Source organism: Perca fluviatilis, chromosome 4, assembly GCF_010015445.1.
Source record: "Perca fluviatilis chromosome 4, GENO_Pfluv_1.0, whole genome shotgun sequence".
Lineage (NCBI taxonomy): Eukaryota > Metazoa > Chordata > Actinopteri > Perciformes > Percidae > Perca > Perca fluviatilis.
The window spans coordinates 17,821,754-17,840,625 of NC_053115.1; the positions used below are offsets into that span (position 1 = coordinate 17,821,754).

The 18,872-nt window shown below is 38.4% G+C and overlaps 1 protein-coding gene across 19 annotated transcripts in view; it reads right to left on the reverse strand.

Moving 5' to 3' along the window:
* Nucleotides 1-18,872, reverse strand: part of cacna1da (calcium channel, voltage-dependent, L type, alpha 1D subunit, a) — a 62,928-nt gene that overhangs the window by 40,451 nt on the left and 3,605 nt on the right. For all 19 annotated transcript variants that reach the window (XM_039796574.1, XM_039796573.1, XM_039796575.1 and 16 more), the window contains exons 3-4: nucleotides 16,113-16,218; nucleotides 234-373 (exon numbers count right to left, since the gene is read on the reverse strand). In XM_039796574.1, the coding sequence (XP_039652508.1) occupies nucleotides 234-373; nucleotides 16,113-16,218 (246 nt within the window). The remainder of the gene's footprint in view (nucleotides 1-233; nucleotides 374-16,112; nucleotides 16,219-18,872) is intronic.

Here is an 18,872-nt window from a genome sequence, read left to right on the forward strand (position 1 = left end):
TGGCCGCTTGGAACAGAGGCTTAAGCAACTTTAACTTTAACACCAACGGCCTCTCTCAGAAACTGTCAAACTGTAAACTGCAACTGTGAAACTGAGATCAAAGTGCAAATCCAAACCCCAAACTGAAATAATAAAACCTGATGATCTGGTCTGCAAAAGGACAAAGTTAATAGGTTTAATCAAACACATTATACAGAAAACGTTAATTGAAATAACTGAACTTGAGGACTTACCCTATGACGACAATGACGAAATCCAGCATGTTCCAACCGTTTCTCACGTACGCATTCTGGTGCATCACCAACCCGTAAGCAATAATCTTCAGAAAGGTCTCAATTGTGAAAATGATGAGGAAGGCATACTCAACGGTTTCCTGCAGACACAGAAAAAGTATATATTTTTGATAGGAACAAGACATGATGGATTATCATGAAAAAGCATGAGCATGGCATTAATAGAGTGTGTTGGCTGGATGACGCAGGCAGGTACAAACACTGAAGCACAAATACAGAAGCACACACAGACACGAACGGATAAAGAATCTGATGAGACCATTTCAATCCATCTCTGTAGTATTGATGAATGTGCTCAACGGAGTAAAGACAAAGCTAATTTTGGTGGAAACACCAGAGACAACAATGAAAAAAATTCCAGGACCTGATTGGGTAATGCTTTAGACTATGGCCTGCAACGTATAGTGTAATTCTTTTTTTGTTCCAGTACTGTAAAAAAATATTAATAGTTCTCTTTAAATTCCTCCCAAATGCCAGATTGTTGCTACCTAGTACTCCATAATGTTAAACAGGTACCTGTTGTATCAGTTCTCTTTAAATTCCTCCCAAATGCCAGATTGTTGCTACCTAGTACTCCATAATGTTAAACAGGTACCTGTTGTATCAGTATGTACTGTAGTAGTACAAAAAGTAGTACAGAAAACACAGTAAATTGGAAAGAATTACACTGCACATTGCATGCCATAATCTAAGGCATAATGTATTTGTTATATCCATGACAAAATATGATGTTATATTTGTTTAAATACATTAGAATGTTGTTAATAAGCCAAACCAAAATAATGAGGTGCATGTTGTTACACAAATGTCATTCACAGAGCATCAACAATAGTTTTTTTTTTAAGATTATTTTTTGGGCTTTTCTGCCTCTAATTTGACAGGACAGCTAGGTGAGAAAGCGGAGAGAGAGGGGGAAGACATGCAGGAAATCGTCACATGTCGGATTCGAACCTTGGACCTCGGCGTTGAGTCATAAACCTCTCAGTATATGTGTGCCTGCTCTACCCCACTGAACCAACCCGGCCACCGTTAACAAATTCAAAAAGTAAAAACAACATTGTTTAACCAGAGCAGCCAAATCTCACCTTTTCTTGACCTCATTCTGACCTGATTTGGTTCTCACACTTTCCAACAAGCCTCAGAACATATTCACAGACCACGATGGCTAGGTGCAAAAGAACATTTAAAATTTTAGGAAGAAAAGGTAGGGACATTGGTGTTTTTAAGTATCATGTAACCTCAATTTGAATAGAGACAATAAACTGGTTATCTTAATGGTTTATTAAACACCAAACCAATCTGACTGTTTGAACATTTTGCTTGTGAACACACAACAGAAAATAAAGTGGGCGGACAGCTGACCACTGACATAAATGTACCTTCTGAGCCTGCACGACAGGAAATAACTAGTCAACAGTCTGTACTCGTAATCCGAAAATAATAAACAAAAACCTTTGTTATTAATATAGAAGATTAATTGATAATACATGATATGTAGGTAAAAAGTTATTTGGCTGTGCACAGGCGTTGTCAGCTTTGCAACTCAGCATTGCGTCTTTGTGGAAGAAAAAAATGGAAAAAGCACAAATAAGGACAAAATGGCATTAATTGGGTGAAAACACAGATTCAGTAGGCCGAACAACCAGTCAGAGATCTCTCGCCCACCAATGCATGAATGTATCTGAGAGAAGTTAAAAAAGAGAAAAACACTGAATAAAAATACAGTTTCTAGAAGGTATGTGAAATCATTGATGTAACTCAGCATTGTGCCTTTCTCTGGGTTGTTTCAAAGACAGAGAGGAACACGGGAACATCAAGCCATCAGGTTGAGGTCAATTGGGAGCGAAGCTAGCAACACGTTGTTAGATAAAGGTGGTATTTTCATGTTAGTGCAGTAAGATGTGTGAGAGGCAGAAGGTGCAGACAGCACAGGGTGACTTAGCTTATTGAGGACAGTCCTGGGACCTCCCTGGAGATATGAAACCAGAAAGAGGCCCTTTCATCCTTTATGCATGAGGCAGGTCAACGTAAACTCTGCTCAAAGGCTGGTATACATAATATTTGTCGGTCAACACAAAAGTCATTGAACTTTTCACATGGGACGACCATTCAGCTCTTATAATACACAATAGAGACAAATACTAAAAGCCACACACACACACACACACACACACACACACACACACACACACACACACACACACACACACACACACACACACACACACACACACACACACACACACACACACACACACATAAATATTATTATTATATACATAATAACCTCCTCCACCTGAGGGAGTCCTTAATCCTTAGCTCTGTGTTCTCTGCGGACACCATAAATGCAAGAGCACTGTGGGCTGCGGGGCTCGTTTTCCCAACAGTTTACTGCAGATTGTGAGAAGCACTTAGCCCAGAATAGGAGACATGGGCCTCTTTGTTACTGATGTAAAAGGTTGAGTTAAGCTTATGGCTGCTGCCTCTGTGACGGAGCATGCTCGTGCCGCAGGGAGCAGAGAGAACAGAACGATTCATACGAGGATGGAAGGGAAGTGACAGATAAACAATTTTAGAGGCATTTATGGACCAAGAGCAAACTGCTGCTGCAGTAATCTGTTGGTGTAAATGAGGCTTTGCTATAGTACTATTATCAATAGTATGGTGCAGTGTTAGTCACCTAAACATATCATAGTGCAATTCTTTCAGTTAAGTTATTGTTACAATCAGTTAGTCCAAGACCAAACAATGTAAGATACATGTTTCCAAATTACCCATTGGGGTGCTAAAGATTAGCTTTTTTCTTCACTGTTTTCACATTACAGTAGGCACAAATGTAACTGTACATTACCCATCAAATTCAACAACAAACTATTTCCATAATTCCTATGCCATAATCAGAAGTGTGATCAATGAAGACATCTTATCCAATCATCGATGCAACACACTTTTACTGTATTGCAACATTACTGTACGGTTTTGTCTAATCAAATACTGTAAAAAACATTGTAACAGAACTGAAAGAAAATAGTTTTCTGTAAATACTGTAAAAGTTTTCTGTAGTACACACTACACTAATCTGCATCAATTCAGTCTTCTGGATTTGGCCATAAGTACTCGTCCACATCACAATGTATGTTTTCATAGTTCATGGTTCACCTTGGGAAAAACCTTCTTGAATGTCGAATCCAAGCCTGACATTGGTCAGCAGTGATGTCATCACAAGCCTCATCCACACTATTGTATTGTAAACACTGTAATCATTGCAGTGGTCCTTTGTGGCCCTGATGGTTTGAGCACTGCTGTAAATTACCAACACTAAGGTTGTGGGTTCAAGTCCCGCCAAGGTCACATACAAATCTCACACCTTAGGGTGGTGATTGTAAAGTTTTGCATTGGACTATAATAGGCAAAAAAACAACCATACATACAGTATGTTACGCAAATGTTTCATTGATGATCAGTTATGAACAATGAGCATAGTGTTAGTAAAAAGTATTGTAACAATAGAGAAGAAAATCCGGTAACACTTTACTTGAAGGTACTTGACATAATGTCATCCTGTTTAATGTCAAGTTGTCTTAATAAGGACACTCCAAAGAAATGTAATGTCAAGTTGTCATGACAAAGAAATCTTCTGGTAATGTCATCCTGGTTAATGTCAAGTTTTCATTACAAAGACATCCCAAACAAATTTAATGTCAACTTGTCATGACCAAGACAACTTCTGGTAATGTCACATTGATTAATGTCAACTTGTCATAATCAAGACAACCCAAACAATGTCAACTTGTCATGACAAAAACCGAATGACACTTAATGACAGAAGTCATAAACGTTTATGACTTGTTTATAACGTTTATGACACGTTCATGACAGTGTCATGTCATAGTTATGACAGTGTCCTGTCACAATTATGTCGATACCTTCAAGTAAAGTGTTACCGAAAATCCTATCCAAAGTTATGCATGTAATTTGTATGACTGTAGTGTATTTCAATTAGAGTGCGGATCAGGCCGCATTTTCCTGTCCGAGCCTGGCCCTCGTCCGACAGAGCAGTAACCGAGCCCGGCCCGAGCCCGACAGACATTAAGATATTTACTGTATGTCCGAGCCCGACCCAAGGACAACACAGTTAAAATCAAATTTTTGTTCTCATACTATTGACAACATTTGTAGGAAGGCATTCGGAAATGTCAACAGATGAGCACATCAGAGCACACGGGGCAACAAGCGCACGTTAACACAGGCACGCACCTACATAAAAGCATTTTTAAATTTAAAATGTCCAATACCTTATCACCCTGATGTGACCGAGTCCGACCCAAACCTGAACATAATTTCTAAATATCTGTCCGAACCTGGCCCGGTTCGGGTATCCATCCTCTAATTTCAATGTGAAACTGGTCTTTTTAGATGTTTTTGTTGTACACAGTCAATGTCAGATGTACTTGTGAAAAGAGGTACTTTTTGATGATCTGTTGGTTTATTTGCACTTAAGGTAGTAAAATATTACCACATACTTATAGTATAGTACCATTATAGCGTCAGAAAAAAACTGTAATAAGTACAAATAAACAAAACTTATTCCGCTTGTATGCCTGCCAAAAAAAGTACCATGATGTGGACAGATTTTCTATGTGAATTTAGAATAAAAAAACATAATATAAGATTTTCTCCTGTGTGGTCTACAACAGTAATTGAGTAATAATTGTAAAGATGCGGAAAGCAGCATGTAATACATTGTCAGAACAGTTTTAGCCTTCCAAGTAAATGTATGCAAATTGCCACTTCCTGGTTCGTGAAAGCATGTAAAATATAATAGCAAATGATAAGCATTCCCTCTCAATTAACCGGCAATTTATTCAATCATAAGCACGTTTCACTGCGAGCAGAAATAGAACAAGGGAGAGACACAGAAAGAGAAGGAGAGTGAGGAAGGAGGCCTTTGGGGATGACCATAAATATCTCTGACTCACTCGTCTTAGTTTATTTGTGTTGTAAAGAGACTTACAGTAGTATGTTCCCTTCTCTCATACAGTATGTGCATACGATAAGTGTATGTGTTCACTTCACTTGCTACTATTCTATTAGGTATATATGATACATCATGCACTCACGGATACAAAGACACACATAAACACGGCACGTTTATGTCCTAAACTGCACACTAACAGCACAAACTCATGCAGAGCAGGATACAACACGGCATAATACATGTTCCTCCTCGACCCCCACATCCATACAGACCCTCCTCTGCCACAGGGTGAGTGTTCATGTTCAACTCACATACTCACAGAGCTCAGATCACCATGTGACAAAGGCTGCTAACCCGCTGAACCATGCATTCTTCTACATAACTCGCCATATGACAGAGCCATGCGGACAGCAGTAATATAAACCTAAGAATTCAGATGGGCCTATGCGCAATGCCCACAAGGCTCCGTCTATCTTCCTCCAGACTACACACAAATCACCAATTACATTTTGTGCATAATAATAAAGAGCGGAAATGCAGTCATAAAAATACAATGAAACAGGTTGTCTTGCAATTAGTTTGTAATTCTTCATTGTTCATACATTATCTTTTATTATCTAAATAAAAGCCAGTTTTAAACTGCAGCATCCTTAAAGGAGACCAGGAATACAAAAACTAATGACAGCCCTAAACTATTTTCAATTCAATATATATATATATATATATATATATATATATATATATATATATATATATATATATATATATATATTCAAATATATTCAAAATGCTTGAATATTTATTAGTGCTCCCAAACCAGCCATATCCCATCCCCTAATTAAGTCGGATCACTTCTAATTATATAGCCCAATATCACGAATCACAAATTTGCATCAAGGGACATCATACTATCCGTACAGCATTCGACACCCTCTGTCCCTGGACCCAGAAATGCAATATATGTTGTGTATACAGAATCGACCAACATTACAGTATAGACAATCAGGATGACAAACAGTTACAGAATACAGCATTTAAAGGAATAGTTTGACTATTTGTGAAATATGCTTGTTCACTTTTTTGCTAAGTTACTAGATGAAAATACCACCCTCATGTCTGTATGCTAAAAAGAAAGGTAGCACCTGTAGCCCATTAGCTTAGCTTAAGCGTAAAGAGAGAAAAAAGTCATAATTAGTGCTACAAAACAAAACATATGATAATCTGGAATATGTAGGACTGTTCGGTACATTTCTACACCTACAACAAAAATAGATAAGTATATGAAAGTATAAAAGAAACCTGCATAAATGCTGCACCTTACTGAATCTAATGTCAAGGTTCATCTTTATCACTTTTAAACTCACCATGAGACACTGAGACATTGAACTGTAAAATACTGCAGTGCATTACATTAAGAGGAACCAGAGAATACTGAAGTACAGTATGTTTGCCTTACTCTGCTTGTACCTCAGAGACAGATAAAATAGGGTCTCATAGTTTACAATGTACCAATAAATTAAATGTACAAATCAACCAGGCAGCCGCAGGGCAGGCAACCTGACTGACGATCTGTAATAAATCTCAATGTTTTATGTTAAGTACTGCAGACATTTGGAGGAGGCCTGTGACCATAAAATATTTCCATATTCGTTTCATGACAGAGAAATGGAAAAGAGAAAATTATTTTAAAAAAATATTTTCCTTTTTTTACTGATAATTGCACGGTTCAAGGTTGCTGATATAAATGTAATAATGTACTGATATAGGATTCTGTTCAAATAGAAACGATCTGCCAGAAACCATGACATAAACAGTATATATGTTAGGGCTCCAACTAAAGATTATATTCATTATCGATTTATCTCTCCAATATTTTCACAATTATTCAATTAATCGTTAATCATGTAAAAAAAAAAATTGTTCTCAAAGCCTAAAGTGATGTCTTGTTTGGTGCAATCTCACAGTCCCAAACCCAAAGATTTTCAGTGCAGAGTATTAAGAAAACAAAACGATTTATTTGAGAAGCTGGAACCAGAGAATTTCGACAGAAATTGAATCTGCATTTTTTAAACAAGAATGCAGATTACATTTCTGTTGATCAATTAATAAACTAACTGCTGCAGCTTTAATATGAATTCTCTGTGCATCTTATGTATTTCTGATTACATGACCACCTGAGTGTTAGTACATGTGCGTGTATGGAAAGTCACATCTGAGCGTGTGGCGGCGAGCCAACAGTCACATGAGTCAGGGTGACATCATGCATGTTTGATATCTGTGTGCGAGCGGAGCGCTTACAAGCAGAGCAAACACAACAAACTTCACAACATAATACTAATGTCAAAGCAAGCCATATATAGTACAGTAGAGACGAGCACACACAGTCAGTGCATACACCCAAACAGCACAGCCGTCAATACATAACTGGAAACTCTGCAGCTATCAGCCATGGGATAGTTTGAGAGCAGATCTCTCCTTAGTGTCATAGAAATATTATAATGTCATTTTGGATCTGATCCTGCACACAATGAGCGGACATATATTCTGTAGGACTTCCCACATCACTCTCCCGGGCCGCTACATCTCCCTCCCCCATGCGCTCGTCATCTCCCGCAAACTCCCTTTCCTTCCCCTGTCTGTATAGATCAGTCAGTGCCAACCAGCCATGCCGGGGGAGGCGGCCGGGGGAGGGGGGGCGGCAGCATTAAGTCCTTCTTCACCACCTACTCCTGCAGGTTTGCACAGTAAATACGTGTGTTTGAGTGTGCCTGTTCAAATGTGTGTTATGCATGGGGTTTGTATTATTCTTGTGTACCTTTTAATAAGGCCTGTTGCATTACCAGATTGTTTTCTTTTTTATCACAGTCTATTCAGAATTTCCTGCTAGTTCTCATTAGGAAATAGTAGAATGTATTTGCAGAAATTCATCCACATGTCTCTGCATTGCTTTAATTGTTCAAATGCTCCTGTGCTTAATACTGAACTACTGACTGAATCCAACAATAAAACACCAACAGTAGCAACAAAATGCATTGTTTCTACTTGAATGCATTAAATTGAAATCCAGCAACTACATTACAAAATACAACATAACTAACCGCACACCTGTTCTAATGCCCTGTTCTTTATCACTCGGTATAGCTGGGCCCATGTCTTTGTTCGCACAATATACTAATGTGTACATATATGTGTGTGTGTGTGTGTGTGTGTGTGTGTGTGGGGGGGGGCAGGCAAGAGTTGTGTGAGGATGCCAAGGAATACACTACATGTGCAGGTCATCTTAAGAATACCCACACTACCAATGTCTTCACAAAGAAAGAAAACATCACATTTGTTGCATAAGCTCGGTGATGTATTGCTTAGTTTTGCCCTAAAGTTACATGATCGACGCAGGATTGAACAGCGATGTAGTTATTGAATCAAGATGTTGTTGATGTTGTATGGTTAGATGTTGTGTTATTGTGTCAGTGTATGCATGTGACTGATGTTACTGTAGAGAAAAAGGGAAATAGAGCAACCTGAATTCTGCAGCATCTCACGAGGAATAAAGCATTCTCATGTGTTCCCATTTCAGTGAAGCCCACACACTCCTATCTCTCTCACAAATATGCATACACACACACACACACATACACACACGCAAGCACACACACACACACATACACGTAAAGACCTCTTATTCACCCCTTCTTTCCTCTCTGGTTTTCTTTCTGTGGTTCATCATTTGCAAAGTGTACCTGTGAGTGTTAGTGCACCATTACTGTACAGTAAATCTGTAAGAACAAATATTCATGCTTGCAGATGTGTGTCCATGTAAAAAAGCACATATGACATAAAGTAGCTGTCATAGAAACCAAAACAATGGCTGAACACAGGAAATTAAAGTGAGATCCCAAAAGGCAAACTTTGGCTTTTCAGTTTTATTAAAATTCCTCTTAGCTTTTGAGCTAAAACCGATATTAGACACATAAGTCGAATATTTTCACTAAAAAGTATTGGATTTTTTTATATCTGCCTGACATGATTAGGAAGGTAAGAAAACTGTACCGGTGTCTCCACCACTCTGTCTAGGTTTGCGACCTCTCTTCATTGTCTCTTTAACAACTCTTCCTATTATGATTTGGTGTCACCCTCAGTTATCATGTCTCGCATGTTACAATAAATGTATCTCTCTCACTCTGTCAACTTCAGTCTCCCTCACATACACAAGCCCAAGCATGCACACACACACAAAGTCATGACAATCATTCCACTAATGGACTATTCAAGTTTTGGCGCAGCTACTTTTACTTTTATTATGTATTTATACAATTTACCAACCTATGAATACTGTTGTATTTTTACATTATTTATTATTGACTGTTTTTATCTTTGCTGGTACTTCTTTTTGGTAATATGATATTTTATATTACAATGTCATTTGTCTTTTGACTGACTTAGCCACAGATTGAAGAGTTGCAACTGTAATTTTGCTGTTAGAGAGAGATAACAAAGTGTCTTGTGTGGGTTTGATGTAAAGCATATAAAGCATATATGTAAAGTGAAAAATGCTATTACATAACATTTGCATTACTGAAAAATTAACTACATTGAGCATATAAGAAGGGCAAAACAACAATGCATGAAACTACACAATAAAGCATACAAATCACTGAATATTTTGTCACACGTATTTGTTATTCATTGCATCGTATTCATAAGTAATCATATGTGTTATTTAGAGAGCCTGAGAAAAAAATTCATTCATTCACAAATGGTCTGCCGTTCCCCTTTAAGAAGGCCTGTTTGACGCACACACTGTGCACATGCGCTATGCTTCCCACAGTATCCATACCAAGCTAACACAGCTCTGACTCCCTCTTTACTCTCTCTCTCTCTCTCTCTCTCTCTCTCTCACACACATACACACACACGCACGCAAACACACGCATGCACATGCATGCACACACACACGCAGGCATGCACGCACAAGCACGCACACACACACACAGACACGCAAGCGCGCGCACACACACACACACGCAGAAATACACATTCAAGATAACAAGCAGGGACAGAGCTAGTGTGAGCCACAAATGAGCAGTTGTGTTAAGTGACTAAACACATACTTCTACCATCATCTCTATAGGAGTCCACAGTCCAGACGTTGCTGCTTGTGCCAGCCATTACACACACACACACACACACACACACACACCGCCAACTACTTCATCCGTCACACACGTAGCCAAAACACTGGCACATGAAGCACTCCTCATATTGCAAAACATGTCATCAACTCCCCCGGCGTAGACTTGAGCCATAGACTATGATTACTATATTAAAACAAGGACTGTAGCAAACAGGAACTTACTGTAATAGTATTTCAAAAAACCACAATGGCAGGTTGAGAGTTGAATTGTAAATACAGAGACAGGACATAGTAAATTAAGGGTGATTACCTGAAAGACTGTGGTGCATGTTGGCTAAATATTTGTAAATCATGTTTGTTCATTTGTTTGCTATTCTACATACAATTTGAAATGTTTACCGGCACAGAGCCTGAAGAGCACTACTACTACTGTTGTGTCCTTGGTTTGTCTATGAGTGACAACAAAGCTGGCAATTCACACAAGGCACTTTAAGGCAAGAGAATAACAAAGGCAAACTGTACATGCACAGAAACGAGGGGGAAACCTGAGCAGAATTATTAGGGTGAAATATCTAGTGCAGAGGAATGTCTACTTTTACACATTTCTAATCTGCATCCAAAATAGGTAAGACAATAAGCAACAAGAAAGATGGAATATGTGATAAAAGCACTGACAATATTATCAGATGTCAGCTCAAAAAAAGAAACCACTGTATTGTGCCTCTAATAATCTTTGACAAGAACCACTGCAATCTGGAGAATGCCTCTCAGTGACTGGTTGTCGCACTAAAGCACTTGGTGACTTTGATCAGTCAACAGGCAATGGCTGTGAGTCAAAGGTTTGGCACTGTGACGGTTGTTGGTATGTATTTACATCACAAATTACTTTTTCTTTGTTGGTAGTTGCTCATTTTCTATTACACAGTATGTGCATTTCATGCCTATAACAGAGTTGCATGCAAATGCAAAACATATTAAACAACACTGCTTTAGCGTGGCTTTTGTCTTGTTGTGTAACAGGCCTGAGAGTTCACTGAAGTCAGTGTTAAATTGTGCATGAGTGAACTTACTGTCAGTGTAAGCTTTAGGGGCTAACTGATGATAGATCTGTGTGATTAGTTAAACTACAGTGTAATGGAACCTGTAAGAGGAACTTCTGCCTGCTCGCCTACAGATGGTGTTGAGGAACTATGGCCAGTATACATTTTAATAAAGGAGTGTGCCATAAAGCACTAGTTTGTATAAATTGATTTTGAATATGTCTTAAAACACAGGAATAACTTTCATGGTGCACTATGAAAACAAACATATGGTAAGTGACTTCAGGATAAAACTGTGGTTCTTCTTGTGGATGACTTCTTGATTTTGTGAAAATTGCAAGAATGTCAAGTAATGAAATTAATGTTACATACATTTGTACAAAGCCTGCCATCTCAATTAAAGATGGTATTAGAAAAGCGGTGCTGTCCGGTTGTGTGTCACAGTAGACATTATATTATTATATATTATATTACATTACTGGGAGATGACAAGCATGTAACTGTTATTACTATAAATAAGCTTCACAACTTAAACAAGGGGGACAGTTGTTTACAATGCCTATCTCCCTTCCGCCTGCCCCCCTCAACTCTTTCTGTGTAAACCACTTGAGATTGCGACACAATGTCAACATCAAAAGAAAAAAAATCCAGATATTCAATAAGGTATTCAATAAAACCAGGTATATGTGTGGCATGGGTGTGTGTTTGTGTGTGTGTGTGTGTGTTCATTAGTCCCTCTGTCAATAGCGATAATTCATATTTAAAAAATATTCAGCAAAATGATTCATGTGATCATTCATGTGATAAATTAACTGATTCAAGCTGTGAGTTCTCTGCTGGCGTTCACATGACCTCTGTATTGGTTTGTGCATGGACATTTCAGCCTTTACATGTGTCCTTTTGTCCCCAGTAAAATAAATAGCGCTGCGGCTCCAGTTATGCAATAACAGTGGTACGGGCAAACACTACATGATACCATACGCCATTCACTGCGTGTTGCCTCACGAAGGATGAGATGTATGAATTATATTCACCATGAAAAGGTCATTGTTTTGCTCAGCTACCTTCAGCAGGAGCTGCCCGGGGTGTTGAGTCTCAGATAGATAAGTCAGAAATGACCTTAAAGCAAAGGCAGGAGGGTTGCAGACTATTTCTCTGTCCCCTAGAAAAAGTGGGTGTGAAGGAGACTCAGTCACGTGCAGGATATGTTGTGTCTTACTATTGCAGTGAGATGACTAAACAAAGGAAAAGCAATTAAGGAGAAAGCTCAGCAGGAGAAGAATGAGTGTGAGTTCCTGACAGAGGTTGTTATCTTACGTGCGTGTGTCCTCGCTACGTCCTGTTACTCACTTGTGCCTCCTGGTGGTAGCAGGACCCCAATCTTTTGCCCTGTGTTCCACCCGAGGAGGAAATTGCTTTCTATTTATAATGAGCTGCTGCATTTAACCAAGCCTTACTAACAAGACAGGCAGACTCATGCTATTAAGGCCTCTGTGACTTTGCAGCATTGCTCTGTTCTAACCCAGAGGAGCTCTGCAGCATCTTGGCACTGTTTAGACAGTGTAGCACAAGCAAACGAACAGATTCAGTATTTGGACCTTCCAGGAGTTAATGTTAATTGAGAATGCTCTAAGTGAGCTGTCTACACATCCACAATCCTAGAAGTCAGCTTGTCTGCATTGCAAGGTTTCATTGTCTCTTTGTGCTGAAAGTTACACCACTTTTGAATGTATCACTGAGTAAAAACCTGCTTATGTCGGCAGTCTAGTGATATAATTTGATCCTCGCTTTACACATCAGGCCTTTCAGCACCGCACCTCAGGTTTCATATCAGTCCTCAGTCCACCTGTGAGGCTGCAGAGCAGAGCGGTGTGAAATGGCAATCTTCACTACAGCTTTACCTGCTGACTGCGAAAGCAAAACTAGCTCAGCACTTTTGTCTCTAGTGCTCCTCCTGTGACTACAGCGTGTGTTCTGTAGAACAACCAAGGCCAAGCTGGCCCACCTGCCCTACAAAGTATTCTATTGTTCAACCTCTGCTGAAAAGGGAAAGACTGCATTATTCACCCTCCGGTATCTGAGTTAACGTTGACACCGCAGAATTAAACCATAGTCTGTGCAAGCATTGGACCAGGATCCATATAAGGATCAGCAAAAATGTATATAGTGCAGTTAAAGAAGAATCCATAAAACCACAGAAGAGGCAGTTGTGCGTTTTCAAAAAGTTAAGCTCTGTCCTGACACTCAAAAGAAGCAACTAAATGATAATTGGATATCCAATCATTAGCATGTCCTCTCATCTCTACTTAATGATCTTGTTCATGAAGCATGTAAGCCACATCAATGATGCTGCTCACTCATGATAGGCAGTACACAAAACGTAGCATCTTGGTTAATTCTTAATGGGTGCATCCATAAATCCAATCTGACACTTGTGTTTAGAGGAGACATATACAGGGTCTAGTAACAAATATTACACAGCAATGCCCTGGCCTCATTAAAAAATATCAAACTATCTATATTCACACTTACAGCTTTGGTTTTTATTATAAAGGCTGAGATGAGACATAGAATGTAGCTTATTTCCAAGCGAGTGTAGTTATTTAATTTGATGCCATTTGGTCATAACAAGAGTGAATACTGAATTGGTCCCAGAACTTTCTCTTTGCCCTTAGGTGGGATCTGAACACATGAGAAGGTGAAGCTCTGAACATATGAACATAAATTCTGGCAACGCTCTAAATTTATTATCCTTATTATTAAAATTGCAGTTTGGCTCCATAATGGTTGTGTTGTAAAGCTGTTAAAATACCTGAGGTTTAGAGGCTACACAAAAAGTTACCAGTTTGAAATAAGCACCTGTCAACACTATGCACATGGTCATCATTAGTCTGACGCTGGGACACACATTAGTGAGTGGCATCTGTCGCTGAGAGCTGTTTAGCTCAATGGAGCTGCTGTTCAGCTGAAAGTAGCTTATTTTAATAAGCCTCACATTCATGCTGTGTAGTAAAATATTTATTTGGTACATCGCAACATTTTATATATAAAGGTAGAAGAAATAAACATTGTATTCTGTTATAAAATTAGTAAACTTCCCTAACACCTCTGGCTTCACAGTAAAGGCCTATCACATAAATGCCTTCATATTAAAATACATTTATTGAGTGATTTTATGCCTCAAAACTAGCTCACCACAGAAAAAGACCAAAAAGAAAACTATATTTAGCCTAATGTGGATTGATCACGTCTGGCCAGTGCCTGATTCACTTAATAAGGTCAGTGTGGATGCCGATACCAAACCAACGGGTCGGATTGTTGCATCCGTAAACTAAAAACAAAAAGAGAGCTGGCGTGTGTGTAACTACTCCAGTTCAGCAAGCGTTTGCATGCTGACATGTATTAGAATAGCCTTTCAACGCTTTTGCTGCTGTATTTGTATTCACACAGGAGAGCAAAATGCACAGATTTTTCAGCAATGCTTTATTCAGAGTCCAACCAGACTCTCAACACTTTTCCAGATTCTTGTTCCATACTTATGCAAGTTTGGACATTTTCTTCGAGTTGACAATATTGACAATCAAATCAAGTGAGACAATCAAAATGTTTCGAACTTCCCTCCCAAACTTACCCTGACAACACACTGTACATAATACTGTATCAGACTTTGTAATGTCCCACATGGCCCACTTTCCCCTGATGCACCACCGCTGTGTAAACAAACACCCTGAGGTCACCCTCCAGGAGGTCAAAATGAGAGCAGTACATCTTACTTCTCTGAAGTAGACCAGACACACTTTTAGCCAAAGCTGTAGCTTATCTTGCACTGTGGGTTCAGCAGCGTAACTGAGAGAAACACTCCCGCTGGTCTTTTACAGCGGGCTGGTATCTTTCTCTAACATGTTCCTACTCTCAGATGAAGCTTTCAAGAACATTCAAATGTCTGCAGACTCGCTGTATAAGCTGCTCATGAATCATTGAACACTACAGCTAAATTCGGCTCATGTAAGGGCCACATTCTGTGTGTTTGTCTGGCTTTTGGAGAGTGCACTCATTCACAGCTGTGGAACAATGCTTACAACACTACATCACCCATAATTCATCACACAGACATAAATGCACAAGGTGCACAGAGTGGTGCAATGACGATAAATTCTAAAAATAGAAAGCTGAATAAAACCTCTGTACAGGGAAACTATGGCATGATAAAGCACCAATGAGGATAGTTGTCAAAGTGTTTCACTGTGTAGGCACAGCAGATACTTCAAATCTGCATGATATACTGAAGATACATTCTGTATGCAACGTCTTACTATTACTGCAAAATCTCTGACTATATCTTGATCTCGAAAGGGCGATACAATCAAACTTTGTCAACTGAAAGAGGATTATGAAGTAACAATGCATTTTGTAATGTATCTTGAAATTATTTAACCAAACAAGAAAACAACAACAGCCACTCAAAGAGATTATCTTCTATTATTTAACTCCTTATTATCACAAACATACAGATATCAACCCTTAATTGAAGCCAGACATTACAACTTTGAAAATGTGAACTCAGACAGTCCATATACACACAATGTAGAGTAATACGTCTTTGGCTGTAAGTAGCAGTACTGATACAACAGGCACCAAATGGATTATAGTGACATATAAAGACTACTCACCAGGTCATGGTTTGTGGAGTTGGAATCATCTGCAGGGAAGGGGACATAGACAGCTAAGGCCATACAGTTGGCAAAAATAGCAATTAATATAAATATATCAAATGGCCTGGGGAAAGAAGTTAAGGAAAACACAGAAGAGCAATAATGCAACATAGCAAGACAAAATAATTATCATATCATTTATCATATGGATAAAAAAGACTTACCTGCTGTGACATTAAACATTCTGCACTACTTTAATTTATAAACTATTCACAGAATTTAACAAGTTAGACATGAAAATAACTTAAGACATCATAACTCCCTGATCCTGAGTTTTGAATGGCTTTTTCAATGAACAATGTTTTAAATGGCAGAACAAAGCCACACATGATCTGTATGGTTTTGTTTGGGTTATATATCTTAGCTGCTATTTGAGCTGTGTAATTGTTTATTGTAGAGCAGTGGTTCCCAACCAGAATACATTAAAGGGGTCATAATATGATTTGTAAACTAAGCAGAGAAAGCATATAATCACAATTGGTTGACTTGGTTGTAATCCATAGACGTGAAGAGGTAGTCAAATTTGGACAAAGCTTTGTTCTGAGGGGTCAAAAGTAAAAATGGTTGGGAACCACTTTACTACATTGATGTTATCATTGCCTCTTCTGTTACTTACTTTCCCAAACTAAATCTCAATCTGCAGATTTACCAGAATGTTACTCAAATGCTATGAACTATTAAAACTAAGAAATATCTGCCATCCTAAAAAACAATATCCTGTAATTTACACTAAAAACAATTCAATGTTAAACTGATTAACAATGTCAAGAATTAGAGATTGTTTCACTAAAACAACCAACTGCATTCCACATTACAGTAACAATGACACAGCGACTGGACCATTACTTATATCATTTATAAAAAACATCTTCAATTCAGTTAATTCTTCACACTCTTCTGAGTTGTTCTTCTCCAATCACAAAATCTCAGAAACAAACACTATTGCACTGTTGCATGCAGTCCATGCCAAACAATTTGGGACTGCTGATAAGGCCACAGCTGCATTTCCCAAAGTGTACTGGTAGTAAATCCCTACCGACCCTTTTCTCGACAAACACACAAAGGTGGATTATGAAATGTATCTTTGCGATTCATGATAGGCAATCTCCTTTATAACATCTGATTGCTTTTGTGATGACAGCATCTGCTTTAGCAACAAGCACACCAGACTGTCAAACAGCTGTGTTGTGCCAGTGTTGAGTCCCTTTATCCATATACCCTGCCAGTATTTTAGGATTCAGTGACTTTCACTCTCTCTCACTTTCAGTCTTTTGTGCTAAAAACATGTTACATCTTTATTTTTTAAATTGGGACTCAAAAATATCAACTACTGTGCCGTGTGATCAGTGTTGGGGAGTAACGGAATACATGTACCGGCGTTACTTATTCAGAATACAAATTATGAGTAACTGTATTCCGTTACAGTTACAATTTGAATAGTTGGTATTTAGAATACAGTTACATTGTTGAAATCAATGGATTACATGACGATACTTCTCTGTTTCACGAGTTTATTCACTCCCTAAATAAATTAAGGCAACTCCATGCATTTCCCAGAAGCCCCAATATGAAAACGAAAAAATTAGCTATTTGCGTGATCAGTCACAATGGAGCCGTTGACAGACTACTAGCGCCGTTTGACATGCTAGCTAACGTTAGCTAAAATTAGCTCGTGGTATCTTAGATTTTTGTAGTGTGCAGTTCGGGACTACAAATACAAAAATCTATCTGCTTGTTCAGGTACACATTCAGCCAGTTGGAACAGAATAACACACCAGAGTAGGCCTGTTTAGTAAGATGTATGTGATAGCTGCATTCCTACACTTATAAAATGCAAAGTAATCCAAGTATTCAGAATATGTTACTCAGATTAAGTAACGTAACGGAATACGTTACAAATTACATTTGTGGGCATGTATTCTGTATTCTGTAATGGAATTCGTTTTGAAAGTATCCTTCCCAACACTGCGTGTTATCATCTATACAATATATTGGTTCTTGAAAACACTTTACATCATGCTTCAGGTTTCATATATTATAGCTATAAATAACACACTGACTTGTGGGGGGAAAAAAGCAAAAGGCAAGGTCTAAACCAAGAGAAATGGGTATTTCTTCTCTTTCTTTTGTTGCCTGAGTAAAAAGCACTACATTAAATCACATAATGTGGCAATACCACAGCTAAGATCCAACAATGGTATACACACACAAGCTGTGAACAAGTAGGGCTGCAACTAACGATCATTTTCATTATCAGTTAATGTGGCAATTATTTTCTCGACTAATCCATTAGTCATTTGGTCTATTGAAAAAATGCCCATGAGAGTTTCCCAGCGCAGAAGGTGGTCTTATTTTTGTCCAACTAACTATCTAAAACTCAAAGATATTCAATCTAAACAGATATAAAATGAAAATAGAGAAACATTCTCACATGAAACCAGAGAATGTTGTGATTTTTCCTGATAAACTATTTAAATGATTAATCGATTATCAAAATAGTTGCCAATTAGTTTTCTATAATCAGTTAATCCACTAACAGTTTCAGCTCTATGAACAGTTAATGATCTTTGGTCAAATCCCAATACTCAAACCCCATTTCCACCTGGTATTAAAATCTGTCCTGAGTGATCGAATCACAATCGCAGCGCTCTAGGTACAGGTGGGAATGCACCCAGGATGCATTGAGGACGCGCTGAAATCCGATCACTCAGACCACAT